A 27,348-nucleotide genomic window follows, 5' to 3' on the forward strand; every position below is an offset into this window, starting at 1 on the left:
ATTTATCTACCAATGACTTCATGCTCTTCTTACTTCTTACTATTTATCTACCAATGACTTCATGCTCTCCTTACTTCTTACTATTTATCTACCAAGGACTTCATGCTCTCCTTACTTCTTACCTACCAATCACCATATGCTTTCCTTACTGCTTTGAATGCCCTGCCCACTTCCCTTTACTCCTCCTCCACTGCGACCAATCAAGCCAGAAGTATAAAAGAGCAGACGCCCTGAGCTATCTAACCAGGAACAAGACTATACTGCTACTACTGCTACTACTACAACTACAACTAGACAGAACTCCTGACAGTCACTGTTCTGTCTGTGAGTGTTCCCAGTGTTCCACCATGGTTCTGAACATTCCAGGTGTGGTTGCCATGGCAGTGTTCTATCTGTTGGTCCTGGGGACAGGTTTGTGGGCGGCTCGGAAGTCCAGGGCTATGGAGAAGAAAAGCACGGGAGACAAGACAGAGATAACCTTACTGGGAGACAGGAATATCGGCCTGCTTGTGGGAATATTCACCATGACTGGTAGGTGAGGTGTGGGCGTGTCTTTAGATCTGTGTAATGCTTTATACCTGTACTCACTATTACTGTATTCATACTGTACTGTATCTTTTCACATGTACTCACTATTACTGTATTCACACTGTACTGTACCTTTACACCTGTACTCACTATTACTGTATTCATACTGTACCTTTACACCTGTACTCACTATTACTGTATTCATACTGTACTGTACCTTTACACCTGTACTCACTATTACTGTCTTCACACTGTACTGTACCTTTACACCTGTACTCACTATTACTGTATTCATACTGTACTGTACCTTTACACCTGTACTCACTATTACTGTATTCACACTGTACTGTACCTTTACACCTGTACTCACTATTACTGTATTCATACTGTACTGTACCTTTACACCTGTACTCACTATTACTGTATTCATACTGTACTGTACCTTTACACCTGTACTCACTATTACTGTATTCATACTGTACCTTTACACCTGTACTCACTATTACTGTATTCATACTGTACCTTTACACCTGTACTCACTATTACTGTATTCATACTGTACTGCACCTTTACACCTGTACTCACTATTACTGTATTCACACTGTACTGTATCTTTACACCTGTACTCAAAATTACTGTATTCACACTGTACTGTATCTTTACACCTGTACTCACTATTACTGTATTCATACTGTACTGTACCTTTACACCTGTACTCACTATTACTGTATTCATACTGTACTGTAGATACAGTATAGATCATTCCTTACCTTTGGACAAACGGTGTGTGTGTGTGTGTCCTCAGCTACGTGGGTTGGAGGAGGCTTTATCGTAGGGATAGCGGAGGTGGTCTATAACCCTAACCTGGGTCTGGTCTGGGCTTTCATGCCCCTACAGAGCTCCGTCTCCTTCATCATCGGTAACACGCACACACACACACACACACACACACACACACACACACACACACACACACACACACACACACACACACACACACACACACACACACACACAAACTCCCAGCTTTATACTTCACAATCAGAAATAATCATTGAAAATGTAAGAATATCAAAGTTTCCAATATTTTAAGTGGCGGGACGTTGTTGTGCTGAAACATCCCAGTCTGTAGTTTTTAACTGACCTTCAATTCATTCAAACATTCTACACACCAAACCTTATCGGCTTGTTATTGGTGCACTGTTTATTTGATCTCCCTCTTCCTCTCCTCCCCCTCTCTCTCCCTCTTCCTCCCCCCCTCTCTCTCTCTTCATCTCCCCCCCTCTCTCCCTCCCTTTCTCCCTCTTCCTCTCCACCCCCTCTCTCGCTCACCCTCCTCTCCCCGTCTCTCACCCCCCCCCCCCCCTCTCTCTCACTCTCACTCCACCCCTCTCTCTTCCTCCTCTCTCTCCCCCCCTCTCCCTCTTTTATCTCAGGTGGTATATTCTTTGCCAAGCCGATGAGGGAGAAGAAGTATGTTACTATGATGGACCCCTTCCAGATAAAGTATGGGAGAGTAGTGAGTGGAGCTCTGGTGCTCCCTGCCCTTGTAATGGATGCACTGTGGGTCGCCTGCACACTCGTCGGACTAGGTAATATGTACAACAAAACAACAGCAACAAACAACTGTTTCAAACACACAAAACACACAATCACTGTAAAGTGTAAACACATAAAACCCCAAATCATTCGCTGCACACAAAACACACACACACAGAGTGCAGTTGAATCTCAACCGCTAGCCACTGTCTGGTGTTACAAAGCAGGAGCCATATTCTACCCTGCATCGGACAACTTAGATAAACAGACACAAAAACACACAATCATTCACTACCTAGCCAGTTTTGGACACCATACATCTCTGTTAAGTATGTCAAGTCATTGGCTCCGTCCAAAATGACACCCTATTCTCTGTATATTCCCAATGGGCCCCGCTTCAAAGTAATGCTCTATATAAAGGAGAGGGTACCATTGTAGACACAGACATTCTTTCCTGATGGACCTGTCAGGGTTGTCTTTATGGAGGTTTTAAACTCTTTCATTCACCCTTATTTTACCAGGTAAGTTGACTGAGAACACATTGTCATTTACAGCAACAACCTGGGGATTAGTTACTCAACGCCCCAGCTTGGTGAGATGCTGGACCCAGGTTGGTTCTAGATAGAGTAACCTGGGGAATAGTTACTCAACGCCCCAGCTTGGTGAGATGCTGGACCCAGGTTGGTTCTAGATAGAGTAACCTGGGGAATAGTTACTGAACGCCCCAGCTTGGTGAGATGCTGGACCCAGGTTGGTTCTAGATAGAGTAACCTGGGGAATAGTTACTGAACGCCCCAGCTTGGTGAGATGCTGGACCCAGGTTGGTTCTAGATAGAGTAACCTGGGGAATAGTTACTCAACGCCCCAGCTTGGTGAGATGCAGGACCCAGGTTGGTTCTAGATAGAGTAACCTGGGGAATAGTTACTGAACGCCCCAGCTTGGTGAGATGCTGGACCCAGGTTGGTTCAAGATAGAGTAACCTGGGGAATAGTTACTCAACGCCCCAGCTTGGTGAGATGCTGGACCCAGGTTGGTTCTAGATAGAGTAACCTGGGGAATAGTTACTCAACGCCCCAGCTTGGTGAGATGCTGGACCCAGGTTGGTTCTAGATAGAGTTAACTGGGGATTAGTTACTCAACGCCCCAGCTTGGTGAGATGCTGGACCCAGGTCGGTTCTAGATAGAGTAACCTGGGGAATAGTTACTCAACGCCCCATCTTGGTGAGATGCTGGACCCAGGTTGGTTCTAGATAGAGTAACCTGGGGATTAGTTACTCAACGCCCCAGCTTGGTGAGATGCTGGACCCAGGTCGGTTCTAGATAGAGTAACCTGGGGAATAGTTACTCAACGCCCCAGCTTGGTGAGATGCTGGACGCAGGTCGGTTCTAGATAGAGTAACCTGGGGAATAGTTACTCAACGTCCCAGCTTGGTGAGATGCTGGACCCAGGTTGGTTCTAGATAGAGTAACCTGGGGAATAGTTACTCAACGCCCCAGCTTGGTGAGATGCTGGACCCAGGTTGGTTCTAGATAGAGTAACCTGGGGAATAGTTACTCAACGCCCCAGCTTGGTGAGATGCTGGACCCAGGTTGGTTCTAGATAGAGTAACCTGGGGAATAGTTACTCAACGCCCCAGCTTGGTGAGATGCTGGACGCAGGTCGGTTCTAGATAGAGTAACCTGGGGAATAGTTACTCAACGCCCCAGCTTGGTGAGATGCTGGACCCAGGTTGGTTCTAGATAGAGTAACCTGGGGAATAGTTACTCAACGCCCCAGCTTGGTGAGATGCTGGACGCAGGTCGGTTCTAGATAGAGTAACCTGGGGAATAGTTACTCAACGCCCCAGCTTGGTGAGATGCTGGACCCAGGTTGGTTCTAGATAGAGTAACCTGGGGAATAGTTACTCAACGCCCCAGCTTGGTGAGATGCTGGACCCAGGTTGGTTCTAGATAGAGTAACCTGGGGAATAGTTACTCAACGCCCCAGCTTGGTGAGATGCAGGACCCAGGTTGGTTCTAGATAGAGTAACCTGGGGAATAGTTACTCAACGCCCCAGCTTGGTGAGATGCAGGACCCAGGTTGGTTCTAGATAGAGTAACCTGGGGAATAGTTACTCAACGCCCCAGCTTGGTGAGATGCTGGACACAGGTTGGTTCTAGATAGAGTAACCTGGGGATTAGTTACTCAACGCCCCAGCTTGGTGAGATGCTGGACCCAGGTTGGTTCTAGATAGAGTAACCTGGGGAATAGTTACTGAACGCCCCAGCTTGGTGAGATGCTGGACCCAGGTTGGTTCTAGATAGAGTAATTCGATCAGGGAGGAGAAACAGGTCATACGTGTTTTTAATTAACCTACCACTTGTTGAAACTCAGTCATGCTCATTCTAGCTGGCGTGTGAAGAATGTGGTTTATTACTTCAAGCCCGGTAAGCATGTCTTTTCACACTTCCAGTATAACTGTGAGGGACCAACTCAGTTTAACCTGGTTTTACAGTTTTTATCTGTGGTGCCACAAAACTGTGTTAGCCCGCTGAGCTAAAAGTGTGTGTGTGTGTGTTTGTGCTGCAGGTGGCACCATGAGTGTTATTCTGGACCTGCCCTACTCCTACTCTGTGGGGATTTCTGCAGTGGTGGCCATCATCTACACTCTACTGGGAGGACTCTACTCTGTAGCCTACACCGACGTCATCCAGCTCATCCTCATCTTCTTCAGTCTGGTGAGTGACAGGCGGCCATTTTGATTCCAATCCAGTCTGGTGAGTGACAGGCGGCCATTTTGAATCCAATCCAGTCTGGTGAGTGACAGGCGGCCATTTTTAATCCAATCCAGTCTGGTGAGTGACAGGCGGACATTTTGAATCCAATCCAGTCTGGTGAGTGACAGGCGGACATTTTGAATCCAATCCAGTCTGGTGAGTGACAGGCGGACATTTTGAATCTAAACCAGTCTGGTGAGTGTAAGGCCGTGGAAACGTTGTCCATGTATTTTGGATGGAGCCAACACGTTTTTCAATGGGAGTGATCTGCAGTCGGATAATTGACAACGGAGATGATTGCTCAACAAAAAACACACAAACAGTCTGTCTTTAAATGGATGGAACTCGTCTGAACATAGTTGACTAGATGTACTTTTGATGGACAAAACAGACAATTATCATTATCATATTAAATGTAATGTATGTTCATGTGTCTCAGTGTGGCTGCACCCGAAGACAGAAGGTAATCATTTTTTTATTTGGTCTTTTCTGCCTCTGCTGCCAGTGGCTGTGTGTTCCGTTCCTCATGGTCAACCCAGTGGTGGGTGACATCACCCAGACAGCCTTCAACCACACCTACCAGGCCCCCTGGCTGGGGGTCATGGAGAAGGGGAAGGTCTTCAAGTGGGTTGATGACTTCTTATTGGTGGTGAGTTCAACTGATTCATTGATGGATGGACGGATGATTGGTTGATTAATGTGTTGATGCGTTAGATAAGTCAAGTAAGTTAGATAAGCATTTGATAAGTAAAAAATATGCATTCTCCTCTATCATACAGTCATATCACCATACTGTCTCCTATCTAAAACTCCTCGACCATACAGTCATATCTTGTTTCTCTCCTCTCCTCTACATTACAGTCATATCACCAGTCTCTCTCCTCTACATTACAGTCATATCACCAGTCTCTCTCCTCTACATTACAGTCATATCACCAGTCTCTCTCCTCTACATTACAGTCATATCACCAGTCTCTCTCCTCTACATTACAGTCATATCACCAGTCTCTCTTCCCTCTACATTACAGTCATATCACCAGTCTCTCTCCTCTACATTACAGTCATATCACCAGTCTCTCTCCTCTACATTACAGTCATATCACCAGTCTCTCTCTTCTCTCCTCTACATTACAGTCATATCACCAGTCTCTCTCCTCTACATTACAGTCATATCATCAGTCTCTCTCTTCTCTCCTCTACATTACAGTCATATCACCAGTCTCTCTCCTCTACATTACAGTCATATCATCAGTCTCTCTCTTCTCTCCTCTACATTACAGTCATATCACCAGTCTCTCTCCTCTACATTACAGTCATATCACCAGTCTCTCTCCTCTACATTACAGTCATATCACCAGTCTCTCTCCTCTACATTACAGTCATATCACCAGTCTCTCTCCTCTACATTACAGTCATATCACCAGTCTCTCTCCTCTACATTACAGTCATATCACCAGTCTCTCTCCTCTACATTACAGTCATATCACCAGTCTCTCTCCTCTACATTACAGTCATATCATCAGTCTCTCTCTTCTCTCCTCTACATTACAGTCATATCATCAGTCTCTCTCCTCTACATTACAGTCATATCACCAGTCTCTCTCCTCTACATTACAGTCATATCATCAGTCTCTCTCTTCTCTCCTCTACATTACAGTCATATCACCAGTCTCTCTCCTCTACATTACAGTCGTATCATCAGTCTCTCTCCTCTCCTCTACATTACAGTCATATCACCAGTCTCTCTCCTCTACATTACAGTCATATCACCAGTCTCTCTCCTCTACATTACAGTCATATCACCAGTCTCTCTCCTCTACATTACAGTCATATCACCAGTCTCTCTCCTCTACATTACAGTCATATCACCAGTCTCTCTCCTCTACATTACAGTCATATCACCAGTCTCTCTCCTCTCCTCTACATTACAGTCATATCACCAGTCTCTCTCCTCTACATTACAGTCATATCATCAGTCTCTCTCTTCTCTCCTCTACATTACAGTCATATCACCAGTCTCTCTCCTCTACATTACAGTCATATCATCAGTCTCTCTCTTCTCTCCTCTACATTACAGTCATATCACCAGTCTCTCTCCTCTACATTACAGTCGTATCATCAGTCTCTCTCCTCTCCTCTACATTACAGTCATATCACCAGTCTCTCTCCTCTACATTACAGTCATATCACCAGTCTCTCTCCTCTACATTACAGTCATATCACCAGTCTCTCTCCTCTACATTACAGTCATATCACCAGTCTCTCTCCTCTCCTCTACATTACAGTCATATCACCAGTCTCTCTCATCTACATTACAGTCATATCACCAGTCTCTCTCCTCTACATTACAGTCATATCACCAGTCTCTCTCCTCTCCTCTACATTACAGTCATATCACCAGTCTCTCTCCTCTCCTCTACATTACAGTCATATCACCAGTCTCTCTCCTCTACATTACAGTCATATCACCAGTCTCTCTCCTCTCCTCTACATTACAGTCATATCACCAGTCTCTCTCCTCTCCTCTACATTACAGTCATATCACCAGTCTCTCTCCTCTACATTACAGTCATATCACCAGTCTCTCTCCTCTCCTCTACATTACAGTCATATCACCAGTCTCTCTCTCCTCTACATTACAGTCATATCACCAGTCTCTCTCCTCTCCTCTACATTACAGTCATATCACCAGTCTCTCTCCTCTACATTACAGTCATATCACCAGTCTCTCTCCTCTCCTCTACATTACAGTCATATCACCAGTCTCTCTCCTCTACATTACAGTCATATCACCAGTCTCTCTCCTCTACATTACAGTCATATCACCAGTCTCTCTCCTCTCCTCTACATTACAGTCATATCATCAGTCTCTCTCCTCTACATTACAGTCATATCACCAGTCTCTCTTCCCTCTACATTACAGTCATATCACCAGTCTCTCTCCTCTACATTACAGTCATATCACCAGTCTCTCTCCTCTACATTACAGTCATATCACCAGTCTCTCTCCTCTACATTACAGTCATATCACCAGTCTCTCTCCTCAACATTACAGTCATATCACCAGTCTCTCTCCTCTACATTACAGTCATATCACCAGTCTCTATCCTCTACATTACAGTCATATCACCAGTCTCTCTCCTCTACATTACAGTCATATCACCAGTCTCTCTCCTCAACATTACAGTCATATCACCAGTCTCTCTCCTCTACATTACAGTCATATCACCAGTCTCTCTCCTCTCCTCTACATTACAGTCATATCACCAGTCTCTCTCCTCTACATTACAGTCATATCACCAGTCTCTCTCCTCTACATTACAGTCATATCACCAGTCTCTCTCCTCTCCTCTACATTACAGTCATATCACCAGTCTCTCTCCTCTACATTACAGTCATATCACCAGTCTCTCTCCTCTACATTACAGTCATATCACCAGTCTCTCTCCTCTCCTCTACATTACAGTCATATCACCAGTCTCTCTCCTCTACATTACAGTCATATCACCAGTCTCTCTTCCCTCTACATTACAGTCATATCACCAGTCTCTCTCCTCTACATTACAGTCATATCACCAGTCTCTCTCCTCTACATTACAGTCATATCACCAGTCTCTCTCCTCTCCTCTACATTACAGTCATATCACCAGTCTCTCTCCTCTACATTACAGTCATATCACCAGTCTCTCTCCTCTCCTCTACATTACAGTCATATCATCAGTCTCTCTCCTCTCCTCTACATTACAGTCATATCATCAGTCTCTCTCCTCTCCATTACAGTCATATCACCAGTCTCTCTCCTCTACATTACAGTCATATCATCAGTCTCTCTCCTCTCCTCTACATTACAGTCATATCACCAGTCTCTCTCCTCTACATTACAGTCATATCATCAGTCTCTCTCCTCTCCATTACAGTCATATCACCAGTCTCTCTCCTCTACATTACAGTCATATCATCAGTCTCTCTCCTCTCCTCTACATTACAGTCATATCACCAGTCTCTCTCCTCTACATTACAGTCATATCACCAGTCTCTCTCCTCTACATTACAGTCATATCACCAGTCTCTCTCCTCTACATTACAGTCATATCACCAGTCTCTCTCCTCTACATTACAGTCATATCACCAGTCTCTCTCCTCTACATTACAGTCATATCACCAGTCTCTCTCCTCTACATTACAGTCATATCACCAGTCTCTCTCCTCTCCTCTACATTACAGTCATATCACCAGTCTCTCTCCTCTACATTACAGTCATATCACCAGTCTCTCTCTTCTCTCCTCTACATTACAGTCATATCACCAGTCTCTCTCCTCTACATTACAGTCATATCATCAGTCTCTCTCTTCTCTCCTCTACATTACAGTCATATCACCAGTCTCTCTCTTCTCTCCTCTACATTACAGTCATATCACCAGTCTCTCTCCTCTACATTACAGTCATATCATCAGTCTCTCTCTTCTCTCCTCTACATTACAGTCATATCACCAGTCTCTCTCCTCTACATTACAGTCGTATCATCAGTCTCTCTCCTCTCCTCTACATTACAGTCATATCACCAGTCTCTCTCCTCTCCTCTACATTACAGTCATATCACCAGTCTCTCTCTTCTCTCCTCTACATTACAGTCATATCACCAGTCTCTCTCCTCTACATTACAGTCGTATCATCAGTCTCTCTCCTCTCCTCTACATTACAGTCATATCACCAGTCTCTCTCCTCTCCTCTACATTACAGTCATATCACCAGTCTCTCTCCTCTCCTCTACATTACAGTCATATCACCAGTCTCTCTCCTCTCCTCTACATTACAGTCATATCACCAGTCTCTCTCCTCTCCTCTACATTACAGTCATATCATCAGTCTCTCTCTTCTCTCCTCTACATTACAGTCATATCACCAGTCTCTCTCCTCTACATTACAGTCATATCATCAGTCTCTCTCTTCTCTCCTCTACATTACAGTCATATCACCAGTCTCTCTCCTCTACATTACAGTCGTATCATCAGTCTCTCTCCTCTCCTCTACATTACAGTCATATCACCAGTCTCTCTCCTCTCCTCTACATTACAGTCATATCACCAGTCTCTCTCCTCTCCTCTACATTACAGTCATATCACCAGTCTCTCTCCTCTCCTCTACATTACAGTCATATCACCAGTCTCTCTCCTCTCCTCTACATTACAGTCATATCACCAGTCTCTCTCCTCTCCTCTACATTACAGTCATATCACCAGTCTCTCTCCTCTACATTACAGTCATATCACCAGTCTCTCTCCTCTACATTACAGTCATATCACCAGTCTCTCTCCTCTACATTACAGTCATATCATCAGTCTCTCTCCTCTCCTCTACATTACAGTCATATCACCAGTCTCTCTCCTCTACATTACAGTCATATCACCAGTCTCTCTCCTCTACATTACAGTCATATCACCAGTCTCTCTCCTCTACATTACAGTCATATCACCAGTCTCTCTCCTCTCCTCTACATTACAGTCATATCACCAGTCTCTCTCCTCTCCTCTACATTACAGTCATATCACCAGTCTCTCTCCTCTCCTCTACATTACAGTCATATCACCAGTCTCTCTCCTCTACATTACAGTCATATCACCAGTCTCTCTCCTCTACATTACAGTCATATCACCAGTCTCTCTCCTCTACATTACAGTCATATCACCAGTCTCTCTCCTCTACATTACAGTCATATCACCAGTCTCTCTCCTCTCCTCTACATTACAGTCATATCACCAGTGTCTTTCCCATATCCTATATCTTCCATGTTTTCTCTACTTCTCAGAACTCTTTGCTGCACCTTGATAAGGAGGAATCAATCTGCAATAAACTCGTTCATTACAAAAGAGTCAAAACTCTGAGTGAAGTTCAGTTGTTTAATAGTAAAAGAGACTCAACAGCTGAATCCCCGTTGGAATGGCAGCACTCTCTCACATCCTATCAAAGCTCCTCCCCCCGCTCCAACAATGACATACTAAACTAGTCACAGCACTCTCTCACATCCTATCAAAGCTCCTCCCCCCGCTCCAACAATGACATACTAAAGTAGTCACAGCTCTCTCTCACATCCTATCAAAGCTCCTCCCCCCGCTCAAACAATGACATACTAAAGTAGTCACAGCACTCTCTCACATCCTATCAAAGCTCCTCCCCCCGCTCCAACAATGACATACTAAAGTAGTCACAGCACTCTCTCACATCCTATCAAAGCTCCTCCCCCTGCTCAAACAATGACAAACTAAACTAGTCACAGCACTCTCTCACATCCTATCAAAGCTCCTCCCCCCGCTCCAACAATGACATACTAAAGTAGTCACAGCACTCTCTCACATCCTATCAAAGCTCCTCCCCCTGCTCAAACAATGACATACTAAACTAGTCACAGCACTCTCTCACATCCTATCAAAGCTCCTCCCCCTGCTCCAACAATGACATACTAAAGTAGTTTCCCACTAACATGACACAGCACTTTCCACAGACGCTTTCACCCTCATTAAGGACATGGTCTTGTGTTAACCATGACCCAGGAGTTTCTACAATCTCAACCACTGTTGGCACCACTTCCTCTTATCTTGTTGTTGTTCGGCCATGCAGCATATCTGTGGTTTCCAGTCTCAAGCGTTCTAACAGACAGTCCCCCAAAACCACAAACAGCCCTTTCCTCTACCTCACTATGACTCTACAATACAAAAAACATCCTGGAGACTAAAGGCCTCATTCTACTTCTACTTAAATCACACAAACAGAAATGATTCATGTACATCATTTACCAGGCAGTCTTATCCAGAGGGACTTACATGAGCAATACGGGTTAAGTGCCTTGCTCAATGGCACATTGACAGATTTATCACCTAGTCTGCTCAGGGATTCAAACCTTGGTGGCAGGTGGCTACCTGCCACCAATTCACAATCTAACAATCTCCTTTATGTTCTTCTCATCCTCCTCGTCATCTTCCCTTTCTCCTCGGTCTCCTTAATCTCTCCCTCCTCTCCTCCCTTCTCTCCTCCCTCCTCTCCTCCCTCTTCTTCTCCCTCCTCTCCTCTCCTCCCTCCTCTCTTCCCTTCTCTCCTCCCTCCTCTCCTCCATCTTCTTCTCCCTTATCCCTCCTCTTCTCCCTTCTCTCATCCCTCTCTTCTCCCTTCTCCCTCCTCTCCTCCCTCTCTCTTCTCCCTCTCTCTCCTCAGGCGTTGGGTAGCTTGTCTTTCCAATGTTTCCACCAGAGGACGCTTTCTGCCTCCTCCTCGTTTAACGCCCAGGTCACCTGCTTCGCGGCTGCCGCCATGGTCCTCATCCTGGGGATCCCCTCTGTTCTGGTCGGGGCTGTGGCCGCTTCCACAGGTAATAAAGTACAAAAAGAAAAAGCTCTTCGAATCCCGGAGCCGACAAGGTGAATAATCTGTTGTTGTTAAGGCACTTAACCCCTTATTGCTCCAAGGGTGTCAGTATAATGGTTGTCTCTGACCCCAACTCTCCGCCGGTGTCTCAGGGGGAGTTGGGATATGTAGATAAAAACACATTTGATTTGATTTGACCTTTATTTAACCAGGTTGGCCAGTTGAGAACAAGTTCTCATTTACAACTGTGACCTGGCCAAGATAAAGCAAAGCAGTGCGACAAAAACAACAGCAGAGTTACACATAAATAAACAAACATACAGTCAATAATACAATAGAAAAAGTCTATATACAGTGAGTGCAAATGAGGTAGGATAAGGGAGGTAAGGCAATAAATAGGCCATAGTGGCAAAATAATTACAATATAGCAATTAAACACATGTTCACTTGTTAAAGCATAATGGACAAATATAAGCACCTCCAAGTTAATATTATTAAAGGTGTTATAAAGGTTAAAAGCAGAGAAGAAGAGTTGTGTGTCGTTGACTGGCTTGTCTGTTATCTGATGTCCGTATACTGCCTCTATCATCTACCTCACATCATGAACCATAACACACTCCAATCTAGTGGCAGTGTCCTGGTGTTGTGGCTAGAGTGCATGTTTGTTATTACTCTCTGTGGAGCACGAGATACCTTGAATACATCTGGTTTCCTTGCAGCTCACATGAGCTGATTGCAAAGTGAAAAAAATAAAATAGCTCATACACAGTGTACTTGCATCGCGTTTACGCTTTTGGACTTCGTCAAAGTGTGATTGTCAAAATAACCAAACTTTATTGACACTTCCTGGTGTGTCTCCAGACTGGAACCTGACATCGTACGGGTCTCCGTCTCCGTATGAGCGCAACGAGACAGGATTGGTGCTCCCCATCGCCCTGCAGCACCTGGCTCCGCCCTACGTGTCCGTCATCGGCATCGGGGCTATCGCCGCCGCAGTGATGTCATCAGTGGACTCTGGCCTCCTAAGCTCCGCCTCCATGTTCTCCTCCAACATCTACAAGAACATCATTCGGAAGCAGGTGAAGGGTTGGGTGCAGGCTTTCGTTCTATCCCATCACTTACACCTCGTTGTAATAAATCTGTGTGTGACCAGATAGTGGCCTCTACTGTATTGAGTAAGGAATTTAGGTCTGTTTTCCCAGACACAGATTACTAAACCTACTAGTCCAGAACTGAAACACATTCTCAATGGAGATTAACCATTATGTTCATTAGTTCTGTTCTAGGTCATAGGTCATGTATCAGAAAATCACCAGTAAATGCATAAGTGTTTTTTTCCTATTTCATCAATTTTTGGGACATTGGCAAGACATTTTTCAATTCACATTTGAAAACATTGCATTGGGTTCTATAGTGTAATAGCGTTTTGGGACATATAGCCTAACTCCGTGCTCCCTCTTGTGACTTCTCTGAGAATTACACCACAGGGCTGTTCAAGCTCTTCTGACTTGGATAATTATAACTGCTGTACCTCCATTTTGTGTCTGTCTCTCATTGTAAGATCTGGCATGCATGGGCAGAGGAACACACCCTGTTAACTGCTGTACCTCCATCTTGTGTCTGTCTCTCATTGTAAGATCTGGCATGCATGGGCAGAGGTACACACCCCGTTAACTGCTGTACCTACATTTTGTGTCTGTCTCACCCCTTCTCCAGATGACACACAGGGAGATTCAGTGGGGGATCTGTATCTCATACGTCTAGAGAGTTTATAACCACTATGCCTCCATCTTGGATCTGTCCTGACCACTGTGCCTCCATCTTTGATCTGTCCTGCCCACTGTGCCTCCATCTTTGATCTGTCCTGACCACTGTGCCTCCGTCTTTGATCTGTCCTGCCCACTGTGCCTCCGTCTTTGATCTGTCCTGACCACTGTGCCTCCATCTTTGATCTGTCCTGACCACTGTGCCTCCATCTTTGATCTGTCCTGACCACTGTGCCTCCATCTTGGATCTGTCCTGACCACTGTGCCTCCATCTTTGATCTGTCCTGCCCACTGTGCCTCCATCTTTGATCTGTCCTGACCACTGTGCCTCCATCTTTGATCTGCCCTGACCACTGTGCCTCCATCTTTGATCTGTCCTGCCCACTGTGCCTCCATCTTTGATCTGTCCTGACCACTGTGCCTCCATCTTTGATCTGTCCTGACCACTGTGCCTCCATCTTTGATCTGTCCTGACCACTGTGCCTCCATCTTGGATCTGTCCTGACCACTGTGCCGCCATCTTTGATCTGTCCTGCCCACTGTGCCTCCATCTTTGATCTGTCCTGACCACTGTGCCTCCATCTTTGATCTGTCCTGACCACTGTGCCTCCATCTTGGATCTGTCCTGCCCACTGTGCTCGCTCCACAAAAGCCGCGGCCCTTGCAGAGCAAGGGGCAACACTACTTCTAGGTTTCAGAGCAAGTGACGTAACTGACTGAAATGCTAGTAGCGCGTACCCGCTAACTAGCTAGCCATTTCACATCCGTTACACCTCCATCTTGAATTTGTCCTGACCACTGTGCCTCCATCTTGGATCTGTCCTGCCCACTGTGCCTCCATCTTGGATCTGTCCTGACCACTGTGCCATCATCTTGGATCTGTCCTGCCCACTGTGCCTCCATCTTGGATATGTACTGCCCACTGTGCCTCCATCTTGGATCTGTGCTGCCCATTATGCCTACATCTTTGATTTGTCCTGACCACTGTGCCTCCATCTTGTGTCTATCTCTCCTCCAGGCCTCAGACAGGGAGATACAGTGGGTGATCCGTGTGTCGGTGGTGGTGGTGGGGCTGTGTGGGATGGCCCTCACTTTCCTCCACAACAGTACCTTTGCCCTGTGGATCCTGGCGTCTGATCTCTCCTACACCATCATCTTCCCTCAGCTCATCTGCGTCCTCTTCTTCCAGGTGTGTGTGTGTGTGTGTGTGTGTGTGTAACATGCAGAGGTGATATTGTGTGTGTGGGCCTTATCTTTTCCCTGCATCACAAACATGGTGGTGTGTCACTAGCCTGAGTGCCAGTCTGTTTGTGATGTCGTCATGCCAACTCACTCATCACCATGCCAAATGGTCGGCTTGACAACTACAGCAATGGAGATGGCAAGAGCACAAACCGGCCCTAGCCACAAAGCGTCTCAGAGTAGGAGTGCTAATCTAGGATCAGGTCCCAACCTGTCCATATCATCTAGTTCGTTATGATCAGGTCCCAACCTGTCCATATCATCTAGTTCGTTATGATCAGGTCCCAACCTGTCCATATCATCTAGTTCATTATGATCAGGTCCCAACCTGTCCATATCATCTAGTTCATTATGATCAGGTCCCAACCTGTCCATATCATCTAGTTCATTATGATCAGGTCCCAACCTGTCCATATCATCTAGTTCATTATGATCAGGTCCCAACCTGTCCATATCATCTAGTTCGTTATGATCAGGTCCCAACCTGTCCATATCATCTAGTTCATTATGATCAGGTCCCAACCTGTCCATATCATCTCGTTCGTTATGATCAGGTCCCAACCTGTCCATATCATCTAGTTCGTTATGATCAGGTCCCAACCTGTCCATATCATCTAGTTCATTATGATCAGGTCCCAACCTGTCCATATCATCTAGTTCGTTATGATCAGGTCCCAACCTGTCCATATCATCTAGTTCATTATGATCAGGTCCCAACCTGTCCATATCATCTCGTTCATTATGATCAGGTCCCAACCTGTCCATATCATCTAGTTCATTATGATCAGGTCCCAACCTGTCCATATCATCTAGTTCGTTATGATCAGGTCCCAACCTGTCCATATCATCTAGTTCATTATGATCAGGTCCCAACCTGTCCATATCATCTCGTTCATTATGATCAGGTCCCAACCTGTCCATATCATCTAGTTCATTATGATCTAGGATCAGGCCCCAACCTGTCTATATCTAAATCATTATGATCTAGGATCAGGCCCCAACCTGTCCATATCTAAATCATTATGATCTAGGATCAGGCCCCAACCTGTCCATATCATCTCATTCATTATGGACTAAAAGGCTAAACTGATCCTAGATCAGCACTCTTACTCAGAGAGGCTTTGTGGATACAGACCCAGGTTATAATTCGTCTGGCTACCCAGAGTCCTTGCTCCAGCCAAACGCTAGGCCACACCCACAGACGTTAGTTTCTTCTCCACAATGAGTCTGGATCTGAGTACCTCCCCGATTCTTCACCGAATGTGAACACATTCAGGGCCGTTTGATTGGTCCAGAAACCGATGGGTTGGACCAGAACCAAAACACATGTGGGTAAAACAGCGGTTTGAAAATGTGTAATTGGTGTAATTGATACTCTGATTTGTTATTTTAATGGTGCTCTTTAATTATTTGTAAAAAAATAAATAATAATAATGTTTTACTTAAAAAAAACTGCATTATTGGTTAAGGGCTTGTAAGTAAGCATTTCAATGTATTCGGCGCATGTGACAAATACAACTTGATTTGATCCAATCGCTGATGACCCTGTTTTGCACAATGCCCCTCATCCCCATAAACGGCTTCAACGATGGCACTGAAACTAAAGTATGTAGGAAACGACAGAGCAGAAAAATAAGTTAGTGTGAGTCATCAGGCTAGAATATCACTTCTAAAAGAACTCTCTTCATCTTCCTTCAGGTCTCCAACGGCTATGGAGCCGTGGCTGGATACCTCATAGGGGGCCTGATGAGACTCCTCTGTGGGGAGCCCATCTTCAACCTCCCCCCTGTCCTCCACTTCCCTGGATGCACCCTGGAGGACGGCGTCTATGTCCAGCGCTCCCCCATCAGGACCATATGTATGCTTCTGGCCCTGGCGGCCATCTTGGGTTTCTCCTGGCTGGCTCAGCTGATGTTCAATAAGGTCTGGCTGCCCGAGAGGTGGGATGTGTTCCAGGTAAAGTTCCAGACTTTGCCACTTGGTGGCACCAGAGAGATGAAAGAGAAGGAGGAGGACGGTACAGTCTCTGAGCAAATGCTTGACACCACAAAGTGTTAAGGTTTTTTTCTACCTACTTTTACAGGCCGGTTTCCCAGACACTTCCCTGGACTACAAAGCACTTTATACATTTTTTGGGTGCAGATTTTTGGTTTATTGGACAGGATAGAGAAAGGAAAGATCTATTGAACATCCAAATAATTCTAAAAACGGCTATTTAAAATCGATTGTGTAGCTCAATTAAGTTACTTATATGATTTGAACATAAAGTGTGAAAAAGGCTTTAACATCGGTACCACTGACTTGCATTGGTTTTGTTCCACAAAAGTATGGATTGCGCTCATACCTCGTCCATAGACTGATTACAGGGTAAACTCATACCTCGTCCATAGACTGATTACAGGGTAAGCTCATATCTCGTCCATAGACTGATTACAGGGTAAAACAATCAATCCTACTATGTCACTTTGTCATTTGGGTGAACTCTCTCTTTAGTCTAGGAGTAGACTTAATTATCTGTGTCTGGGAAACGTCATTACCTCATCCCCAGACTACCTCATCCCCACCAGATGACCTCATCCCCACCAGACTACCTCATCCCCACCAGATGACCTCATCCCCAGACTACCTCATCCCCACCAGACTACCTCATCCCCACCAGACTACCTCATCTCCACCAGATTACCTCATCCCCACCAGACTACCTCATCCCCACCAGACTACCTCATCCCCACCAGACTACCTCATCCCCACCAGATGACCTCATCCCCACCAGACTACCTCATCCCCACCAGACTACCTCATCCCCACCAGACTACCTCATCTCCACCAGATGACCTCATCCCCACCAGATGACCTCATCTCCATCAGATGACCTCATCCCCACCAGATGACCTCATCCCCACCAGATGACCTCATCTCCACCAGACTACCTCATCCCCACCAGATGACCTCATCTCCACCAGACTACCTCATCCCCACCAGATGACCTCATCCCCACCAGACTACCTCATCCCCACCAGACTACCTCATCCCCACCAGACTACCTCATCCCCACCAGACTACCTCATCTCCACCAGACTACCTCATCCCCACCAGACTACCTCATCCACAGACTACCTCATCCCCACCAGATGACCTCATCCCCAATCCTAACCTGAGCCATAAAGGGGTGGAACTAAGATCTGACCCCTGACCCCGTATGAAATAGACCCCTCTCTATTTCATACTGAAAGGTATGTGATGCTCACTTGAGAGGATATTGGTGATAATATTTTATATATACACTTTGATATAAACATTTACCCTACCTGTTCATAGTTCAAATGATCATGGTCAATTGATTTGCAAGCCTTCTTGTGAAAATGTCACTTCTTCTCAATTTGGGGAAACAGTTTTTTTACATCTTCATTGTTGTTGTAAAGACATCTGTGGCTGGATGATAAAGACAAAGGGTTGGATGATTCAGCAGCACTTGGAAAACAAGGAGCTCCGGGAAAGCCTCACTAGGAGGGGGGATATACTACCCCATTATACTAGAAGGGGGGTATACTACCCCATTATACAAGGGGAGGGGGTATACTACCCCATTACACTAGGAAGGGGGTATACTACCCCATTATACTAGGGGAGGGGGTATACTACCCCATTACACTAGGATCTGAGGTATACTACCCCATTATACTAGGAGGGGAGGTATACTACTCCATTATACTAGGGGGGTATACTACCCCATTACACTAGGAAGGGGGTATACTACCCCATTACACTAGGATCTGAGGTATACTACCCCATTACACTAGGATCTGAGGTATACTACCCCATTATACTAGGAGGGTATACTACCCCATTACACTAGGAAGGGGGTAAACTACCCCATTACACTAGGATCTGAGGTATACTACCCCATTATACTAGGAGGGTATACTACCCCATTACACTAGGAAGGGGGTATACTACCCCATTACACTAGAAGGGGGGTATACTACCCCATTATACTAGGGGAGGGGGGGGGTATACTACCCCATTACACTAGGAGGGGGGTATACTACCCCATTACACTAGGAGGGTATACTACCCCATTACACTAGGAAGGGGGGTATACTACCCCATTACACTAGAAGGGGGGTATACTACCCCATTATACTAGGGGAGAGGGGGGGGTATACTACCCCATTACACTAGGAGGGGGGTATACTACCCCATTACACTAGGAGGGGAGGTATACTACCCCATTACACTAGGAGGGGGGTATACTACCCCATTACACTAGGAGGGGGGGGGGGGGGGGGTATACTACCCCTTTACACTAGAGGGGGGGGGGGGTATACTACCCCATTACACTAGGAGGGGGAGGGTATACTACCCCATTATACTAGGGGGGGTATACTACCCCATTACACTAGGAGGGGGAGGGTATACTACCCCATTATACTAGGGGGGGTATACTCCCCCATTATACTAGAGGGGGGGTATACTACCCTATTACACTAGGAGGGGGGGTATACTACCCCATTATACTAGGAGGGGGGGGGGGGGGGGGGGGGGTATACTACCCCATTACACTAGGAGGGGGGATATACTACCCCATTATACTAGGGGGGTATACTACCCCATTACACTAGAGGGGGGCATACTACCCCATTACACTAGGATCTGAGGTATACTACCCCATTATACTAGGAGGGGGGGTATACTACCCCATTATACTAGGAGGGGGGGTATACTACCCCATTACACTAGGGGGGTATACTACCCCATTATACTAGGAGGGGGGGTATACTACCCCATTACACTAGGGGGGTATACTACCCCATTACACTAGAGGGGGGGTATACTACCCCATTACACTAGGAGGGAGGTATACTACCCCATTACACTAGGAGGGAGGTATACTACCCCATTACACTAGGAGGGGAGGTATACTACCCCATTACACTAGGAGGGGGGTATACTACCCCATTACACTAGAAGGGGGGTATACTACCCCATTATACTAGGGGAGGGGGGGTATACTACCCCATTACACTAGGAGGGGGGTATACTACCCCATTACACTAGGAGGGTATACTACCCCATTACACTAGGAAGGGGGGTATATTACCCCATTACACTAGAAGGGGGGTATACTACCCCATTATACTAGGGGAGGGGGGGGTATACTACCCCATTACACTAGGAGGGGGGTATACTACCCCATTACACTAGGAGGGGAGGTATACTACCCCATTACACTAGGAGGGGGGTATACTACCCCATTACACTAGGAGGGGGGGGGGGGGGGGGGTATACTACCCCATTACACTAGAGGGGGGGTATACTACCCCATTACACTAGAGGGGGGGGGGGGGGTATACTGCCCCATTACTCTAGAGGGGGGTATACTACCCCATTACACTAGGAGGGGGAGGGTATACTACCCCATTATACTAGGGGGGGTATACTACCCCATTACACTAGGAGGGGGAGGGTATACTACCCCATTATACTAGGGGGGGTATACTACCCCATTATACTAGAGGGGGGGTATACTACCCTATTACACTAGGAGGGGGGGTATACTACCCCATTATACTAGGAGGGGGGGTATACTACCCCATTACACTAGGAGGGGGGATATACTACCCCATTATACTAGGGGGGTATACTACCCCATTACACTAGAGGGGGGTATACTACCCCATTACACTAGGATCTGAGGTATACTACCCCATTATACTAGGAGGGGGGGTATACTACCCCATTATACTAGGAGGGGGGGTATACTACCCCATTACACTAGGGGGGTATACTACCCCATTATACTAGGAGGGGGGGTATACTACCCCATTACACTAGGGGGGTATACTACCCCATTACACTAGAGGGGGGGTATACTACCCCATTACACTAGGAGGGAGGTATACTACCCCATTACACTAGGAGGGGAGGTATACTACCCCATTACACTAGGAGGGGGGTATACTACCCCATTACACTAGGAGGGGAGGTATACTACCCCATTACACTAGGAGGGGGGTATACTACCCCATTACACTAGGAGGGGGGGGGGGGGTATACTACCCCATTACACTAGAGGGGGGGTATACTACCCCATTACACTAGAGGGGGGGGGGGGGGGGGTATACTACCCCATTACACTAGGAGGGGGGTATACTACCCCATTACACTAGGAGGGGAGGTATACTACCCCATTACACTAGGAGGGGGGTATACTACCCCATTACACTAGAGGGGGGGTATACTACCCCATTACACTAGAGGGGGGTGGTATACTACCCCATTACACTAGAGGGGGGTATACTACCCCATTACACTAGGAGGGGGAGGGTATACTACCCCATTATACTAGGGGGGGTATACTACCCCATTACACTAGGAGGGGGAGGGTATACTACCCCATTATACTAGGGGGGGTATACTACCCCATTATACTAGAGGGGGGGTATACTACCCTATTACAATAGGAGGGGGGGTATACTACCCCATTATACTAGGAGGGGGGGGGGTATACTACCCCATTACACTAGGAGGGGGGATATACTACCCCATTATACTAGGGGGGTATACTACCCCATTACACTAGAGGGGGGTATACTACCCCATTACACTAGGATCTGAGGTATACTACCCCATTATACTAGGAGGGGGGGTATACTACCCCATTACACTAGGAGGGGGGGTATACTACCCCATTACACTAGGGGGGTATACTACCCCATTATACTAGGAGGGGGGGGTATACTACCCCATTACACTAGGGGGGTATACTACCCCATTACACTAGAGGGGGGGTATACTACCCCATTACACTAGGAGGGAGGTATACTACCCCATTACACTAGAAGGGGGGTATACTACCCCATTACACTAGAAGGGGGGAATACTACCCCATTACACTAGAAGGGGGGTGTACTACCCCATTACACTAGGAGGGGGGGTATACTACCCCATTACACTAGAAGGGGTGTGTACTACCCCATTATACTAGGGGAGGGGGGGGTATACTACCCCATTACACTAGGTGGGGGGTATACTACCCCATTATACTAGGAGGGGGGGTATACTACCCCATTATACTAGGGGGGTATACTACCCCATTACACTAGAGGGGGGGTATACTACCCCATTACACTAGGAGGAAGGTATACTACCCCATTACACTAGAAGGGGGGTATACAACCCCATTACACTAGAAGGGGGGTATACTACCCCATTACACTAGAAGGGGGGTGTACTACCCCATTACACTAGGAGGGGGGTATACTACCCCATTACACTAGAAGGGGGGTGTACTACCCCATTATACTAGGGGAGGGGGGGGGGGGTATACTACCCCATTACACAAGGAGGGGGGTATACTACCCCATTACACTAGGAGGGGAGGTATACTACCCCATTACACTAGGGGGGGGTATACTACCCCATTACACTAGGAGGGGGAGGGTATACTACCCCATTATACTAGGGGGGGTATACTACCCCATTATACTAGAGGGGGGGTATACTACCCTATTACACTAGGAGGGGGGGGGGGGGTATACTACCCCATTACACTAGGAGGGGCGTATACTACCCCATTATACTAGGAGGGGGGGTATACTACCCCATTATACTAGGAGGGGGGTATACTACCCCATTATACTAGGAGGGGGGGTATACTACCGCATTATACTAGGAGGGGGGGTATACTACCCCATTATACTAAGGAGGGGGGGTATACTACCCCATTATACTAGGAGGGGGGGTATACTACCCCATTATACTAGGAGGGGGGGGGGGGGTAAACTACCCCATTATACTAGGAGGGGGGGTATACTACCCCATTATACTAGGAGGGGGGGTATACTACCCCATTATACTAGGAGGGGGGGTATACTACCCCATTATACTAGGAGGGGGTATACTACCCCATTACAGGAGGAGACCACCTTCCTGAACGACCAGGCCAAGCACCACGCCTCCATCAGGCTCCTCAGCTGTAGTGGCGGGGGAAGGATCCCTCAGGATCCCGCTGAACAAGGCAATCAGGCCTTCACACCCGCCACAGGCTTTCTGCTCTACCCCTCATCCAGCAGAGCGGTACTGGAGGAAGGTGGGAGAGAAAGGGAGACGCCACGCTACTCCCGCTTCCATCGACCCAGATCTGCAGCTGTCAAACCGCGTCCAGCACCTAAAAAAGCACCGGGACCAACAGAATCATCTCCGACCTTATTCCCTGGTACCGGAATAAAAAAAACACATACATATATACATAAAAGACAGTTTGGGACCAACAGTCCAGACAATCTGACCTGGGTTCAAATAATATTGGACATCTTTAAAATACTTTGAGCGTTTGTTTTAGCCTGCCTGGAGTGGCAGAGAAGGGTTTGTTTTAGCCTGCCTGGAGTGGCAGAGAAGGGTTTGTTTTAGCCTGCCTGGAGTGGCAGAGAAGGGTCTGTTTTAGCCTGTCTGGAGTGGCAGAGAAGGGTTTGTTTTAGCCTGTCTGGAGTGGCAGAGAAGGGTTTGTTTTAGCCTGCCTGGAGTGGCAGAGAAGGGTTTGTTTTAGCCTGTCTGGAGTGGCAGAGAAGGGTTTGTTTTAGCCTGTCTGGAGTGGCAGAGAAGGGTTTGTTTTAGCCTGCCTGGAGTGGCAGAGAAGGGTTTGTTTTAGCCTGTCTGGAGTGGCAGAGAAGGGTTTGCACTTTTGAGGACTTTTCTATTGGTTCCAATGCAACAGGCAAAAATATTTCAACTAGAACTTGAACCCAGGTCTGTACAGCGTACAGTGAATATTTCACATTTTCACACATTTAAAAATAACCAATGTGGAATAAATGGAATCCATAAAAGTTTGTGTCTTTCAATCTTTCCAAAATGGTGTATGTGTGGTGCGTGTGTCTACACAAACTGAACTGACAAGATGGCGTAAGTGTCTACACAAACTGAACTGACAAGATGGCGTAAGTGTCTACACAAACTGAACTGACAAGATGGCGTATGTGTCTACACAAACTGAACTGACAAGATGGCGTAAGTGTCTACACAAACTGAACTGACAAGATGGCGTATGTGTCTACACAAACTGAACTGACAAGATGGTGTAAGTGTCTACACAAACTGAACTGACAAGATGGTGTATGTGTCTACACAAACTGAACTGACAAGATGGTGTATGTGTCTACACAAACTGAACTGACAAGATGGTGTAAGTGTCTACACAAACTGAACTGACAAGATGGTGTATGTGTCTACACAAACTGAACTGACAAGATGGTGTATGTGTCTACACAAACTGAACTGACAAGATGGCGTAAGTGTCTACACAAACTGAACTGACAAGATGGCGTAAGTGTCTACACAAACTGAACTGACAAGATGGTGTAAGAGTCTACACAAACTGAACTGACAAGATGGTGTATGTGTCTACACAAACTGAACTGACAAGATGGTGTATGTGTCTACACAAACTGAACTGACAAGATGGTGTATGTGTCTACACAAACTGAACTGACAAGATGGCGTAAGTGTCTTCACAAACTGAACTGACAAGATGGCGTAAGTGTCTACACAAACTGAACTGACAAGATGGCGTATGTGTCTACACAAACTTAACTGACAAGATGGCGTAAGTGTCTACACAAACTGACAAGATGGTGTATGTGTCTACACAAACTGACAAGATGGTGTATGTGTCTACACAAACTGAACTGACAAGATGGCGTAAGTGTCTACACAAACTGAACTGACAAGATGGCGTAAGTGTCTACACAAACTGAACTGACAAGATGGTGTAAGAGTCTACACAAACTGAACTGACAAGATGGTGTATGTGTCTACACAAACTGAACTGACAAGATGGTGTATGTGTCTACACAAACTGAACTGACAAGATGGTGTATGTGTCTACACAAACTGAACTGACAAGATGGCGTAAGTGTCTTCACAAACTGAACTGACAAGATGGCGTAAGTGTCTACACAAACTGAACTGACAAGATGGCGTATGTGTCTACACAAACTTAACTGACAAGATGGCGTAAGTGTCTACACAAACTGACAAGATGGTGTATGTGTCTACACAAACTGACAAGATGGTGTATGTGTCTACACAAACTGACAAGATGGTGTATGTGTCTACACAAACTGACAAGATGGTGTATGTGTCTACACAAACTGACAAGGTGGTGTATGTGTCTACACAAACTGACAAGATGGTGTATGTGTCTACACAAACTGACAAGATGGTGTATGTGTCTACACAAACTGAACTGACAAGATGGTGTATGTGTCTACACAAACTGGACCGCCGGTTGCATCGACAGTTGAAATAGCAGAAGAACACTGTCGCCACCGTGCTCTCTAACCAAGGTGCCACCGTGCTCTCTAACCAAGGTGCCACCGTGCTCTCTAACCAAGGTGCCACCGTGCTCTCTAACCAAGGTGCCACCGTGCTCTCTAACCAAGGTGCCACCGTGCTCTCTAACCAAGGTGTCACCACCGTGCTCTCTAACCAAGGTGCCACGGTGCTCTCTAACCAAGGTGCCACCGTGCTCTCTAACCAAGGTGCCACCGTGCTCTCTAACCAAGGTGCCACCGTGCTCTCTAACCAAGGTGTCACCACCGTGCTCTCTAACCAAGGTGCCACGGTGCTCTCTAACCAAGGTGCCACGGTGCTCTCCAACCAAGGTGCCACCGTGCTCTCTAACCAAGGTGCCACCGTGCTCTCTAACCAAGGTGCCACCGTGCTCTCTAACCAAGGTGCATTAAGGGGCGAATCCTAGACGTCCACTTCAGTACCATTTTCATCTCGTCTCCCATTGAGATCAATGCAAGTGAAGAAAGACAAAGACACGTATGATACACCAGAGTTTGAACACGATGTGGTAAAAGATCAATGTATCTGTTACAAACGTATCATACAATATGACTTCATATTTAGTATTACAAGTGTACGATATAGGATTGGCATTCAAGCCCTCCTCCTGTACATACTGGTAGACTGAACTGCATTTCAGCCAGGCTTTTCACCTGACTCTGACAGTCCATCACCACGTCCAGCTAAAATGTCAATACCTTTATTTAGCTGGAGCACAAAGGTGAACAGCCAGGGTTAGCGAGGATGCTAATCCGTCAGCCAAGTTGATCAAAACTGGTGGCACGCCAACACTAGCACAACATCATTTGAGTTGTTTACCACCTGGCTGGGTGTCCTCAGTGTGTGTGTGTGTGTGTGTGTGTGTGTGTGTGTGTGGGGCTAGGCCATGTCATCAGACCTGGTAATTTTCCTCTGTTCAAAGCACCCAGCAGGTTGAGGACAGGGAGCCAACTGTGGTAGAGAAACCTCAGGGGGGGCTTCTATAACCATGGTTGGGTTGGGGGGGGGCTTCTATAACCATGGTTGGGTTGTGGGGGGGGCTTCTATAACCATGGTTGGGTTGGGGGGGGGGGGCTTCTATAACCATGGTTGGGTTGGGTTTCAATCGCTGAGGGAAAACATTTGAGTGGTGGGAAAGAAAAAGGCTTGTGTAAGTGTGAGTTTCACACAGTGTATCTGGTTGGTTGAAAGGCCAGTGTGTCTGGTTGGTTGAAAGGCCAGTGTGTCTGGTTGGTTGAAAGGCCAGTGTGTCTGGTTGGTTGAAAGGCCAGTGTGTCTGGTTGGTTGAAAGGCCAGTGTGTCTGGTTGGTTGAAAGGCCAGTGTGTCTGGTTGGTTGAAAGGCCAGTGTGTCTGGTTGGTTGAAAGGCCAGTGTATCTGGTTGGTTGAAAGGCCAGTGTGTCTGGTTGGTTGAAAGGCCAGTGTGTCTGGCTGGTTGAAAGGCCAGTGTGTCTGGTTGGTTGAAAGGCCAGTGTGTCTGGTTGGTTGAAAGGCCAGTGTGTCTGGTTGGTTGAAAGGCCAGTGTGTCTGGTTGGTTGTAAGGCCAGTGTGTCTGGTTGGTTGAAAGGCCAGTGTGTCTGGTTGGTTGAAAGGCCAGTGTGTCTGGTTGGTTGAAAGGCCAGTGTGTCTGGTTGGTTGAAAGGCCAGTGTGTCTGGTTGGTTGAAAGGCCAGTGTGACTGGTTGGTTGAAAGGCCAGTGTGTCTGGTTGGTTGAAAGGCCAGTGTATCTGGTTGGCTGAAAGGCTAGTGTATCTGGTTGGTTGAAAGGCCAGTGTGTCTGGTTGGTTGAAAGGCCAGTGTATCTGG

General features: G+C 46.6%; 1 protein-coding gene across 1 annotated transcript; it reads left to right on the plus strand.

Annotated features, from left to right (window-relative positions):
• Positions 1 to 347: 347 nt before the first annotated feature.
• LOC120037343 (high-affinity choline transporter 1-like) lies at positions 348 to 25,949 on the plus strand. Its single transcript, XM_038983496.1, has 11 exons — positions 348 to 531; positions 1,334 to 1,447; positions 1,965 to 2,120; positions 4,638 to 4,786; positions 5,331 to 5,474; positions 12,033 to 12,186; positions 13,044 to 13,261; positions 14,967 to 15,137; positions 16,889 to 17,146; positions 23,108 to 23,282; positions 25,561 to 25,949. The coding sequence occupies exons 1-11, from the start codon at positions 348 to 350 to the stop codon at positions 25,947 to 25,949; spliced, it is 2,112 nt and encodes a 703-aa protein (XP_038839424.1).
• Positions 25,950 to 27,348: the final 1,399 nt, after the last annotated feature.

Source organism: Salvelinus namaycush, unplaced genomic scaffold (genome assembly GCF_016432855.1).
Source record: "Salvelinus namaycush isolate Seneca unplaced genomic scaffold, SaNama_1.0 Scaffold171, whole genome shotgun sequence".
Lineage (NCBI taxonomy): Eukaryota > Metazoa > Chordata > Actinopteri > Salmoniformes > Salmonidae > Salvelinus > Salvelinus namaycush.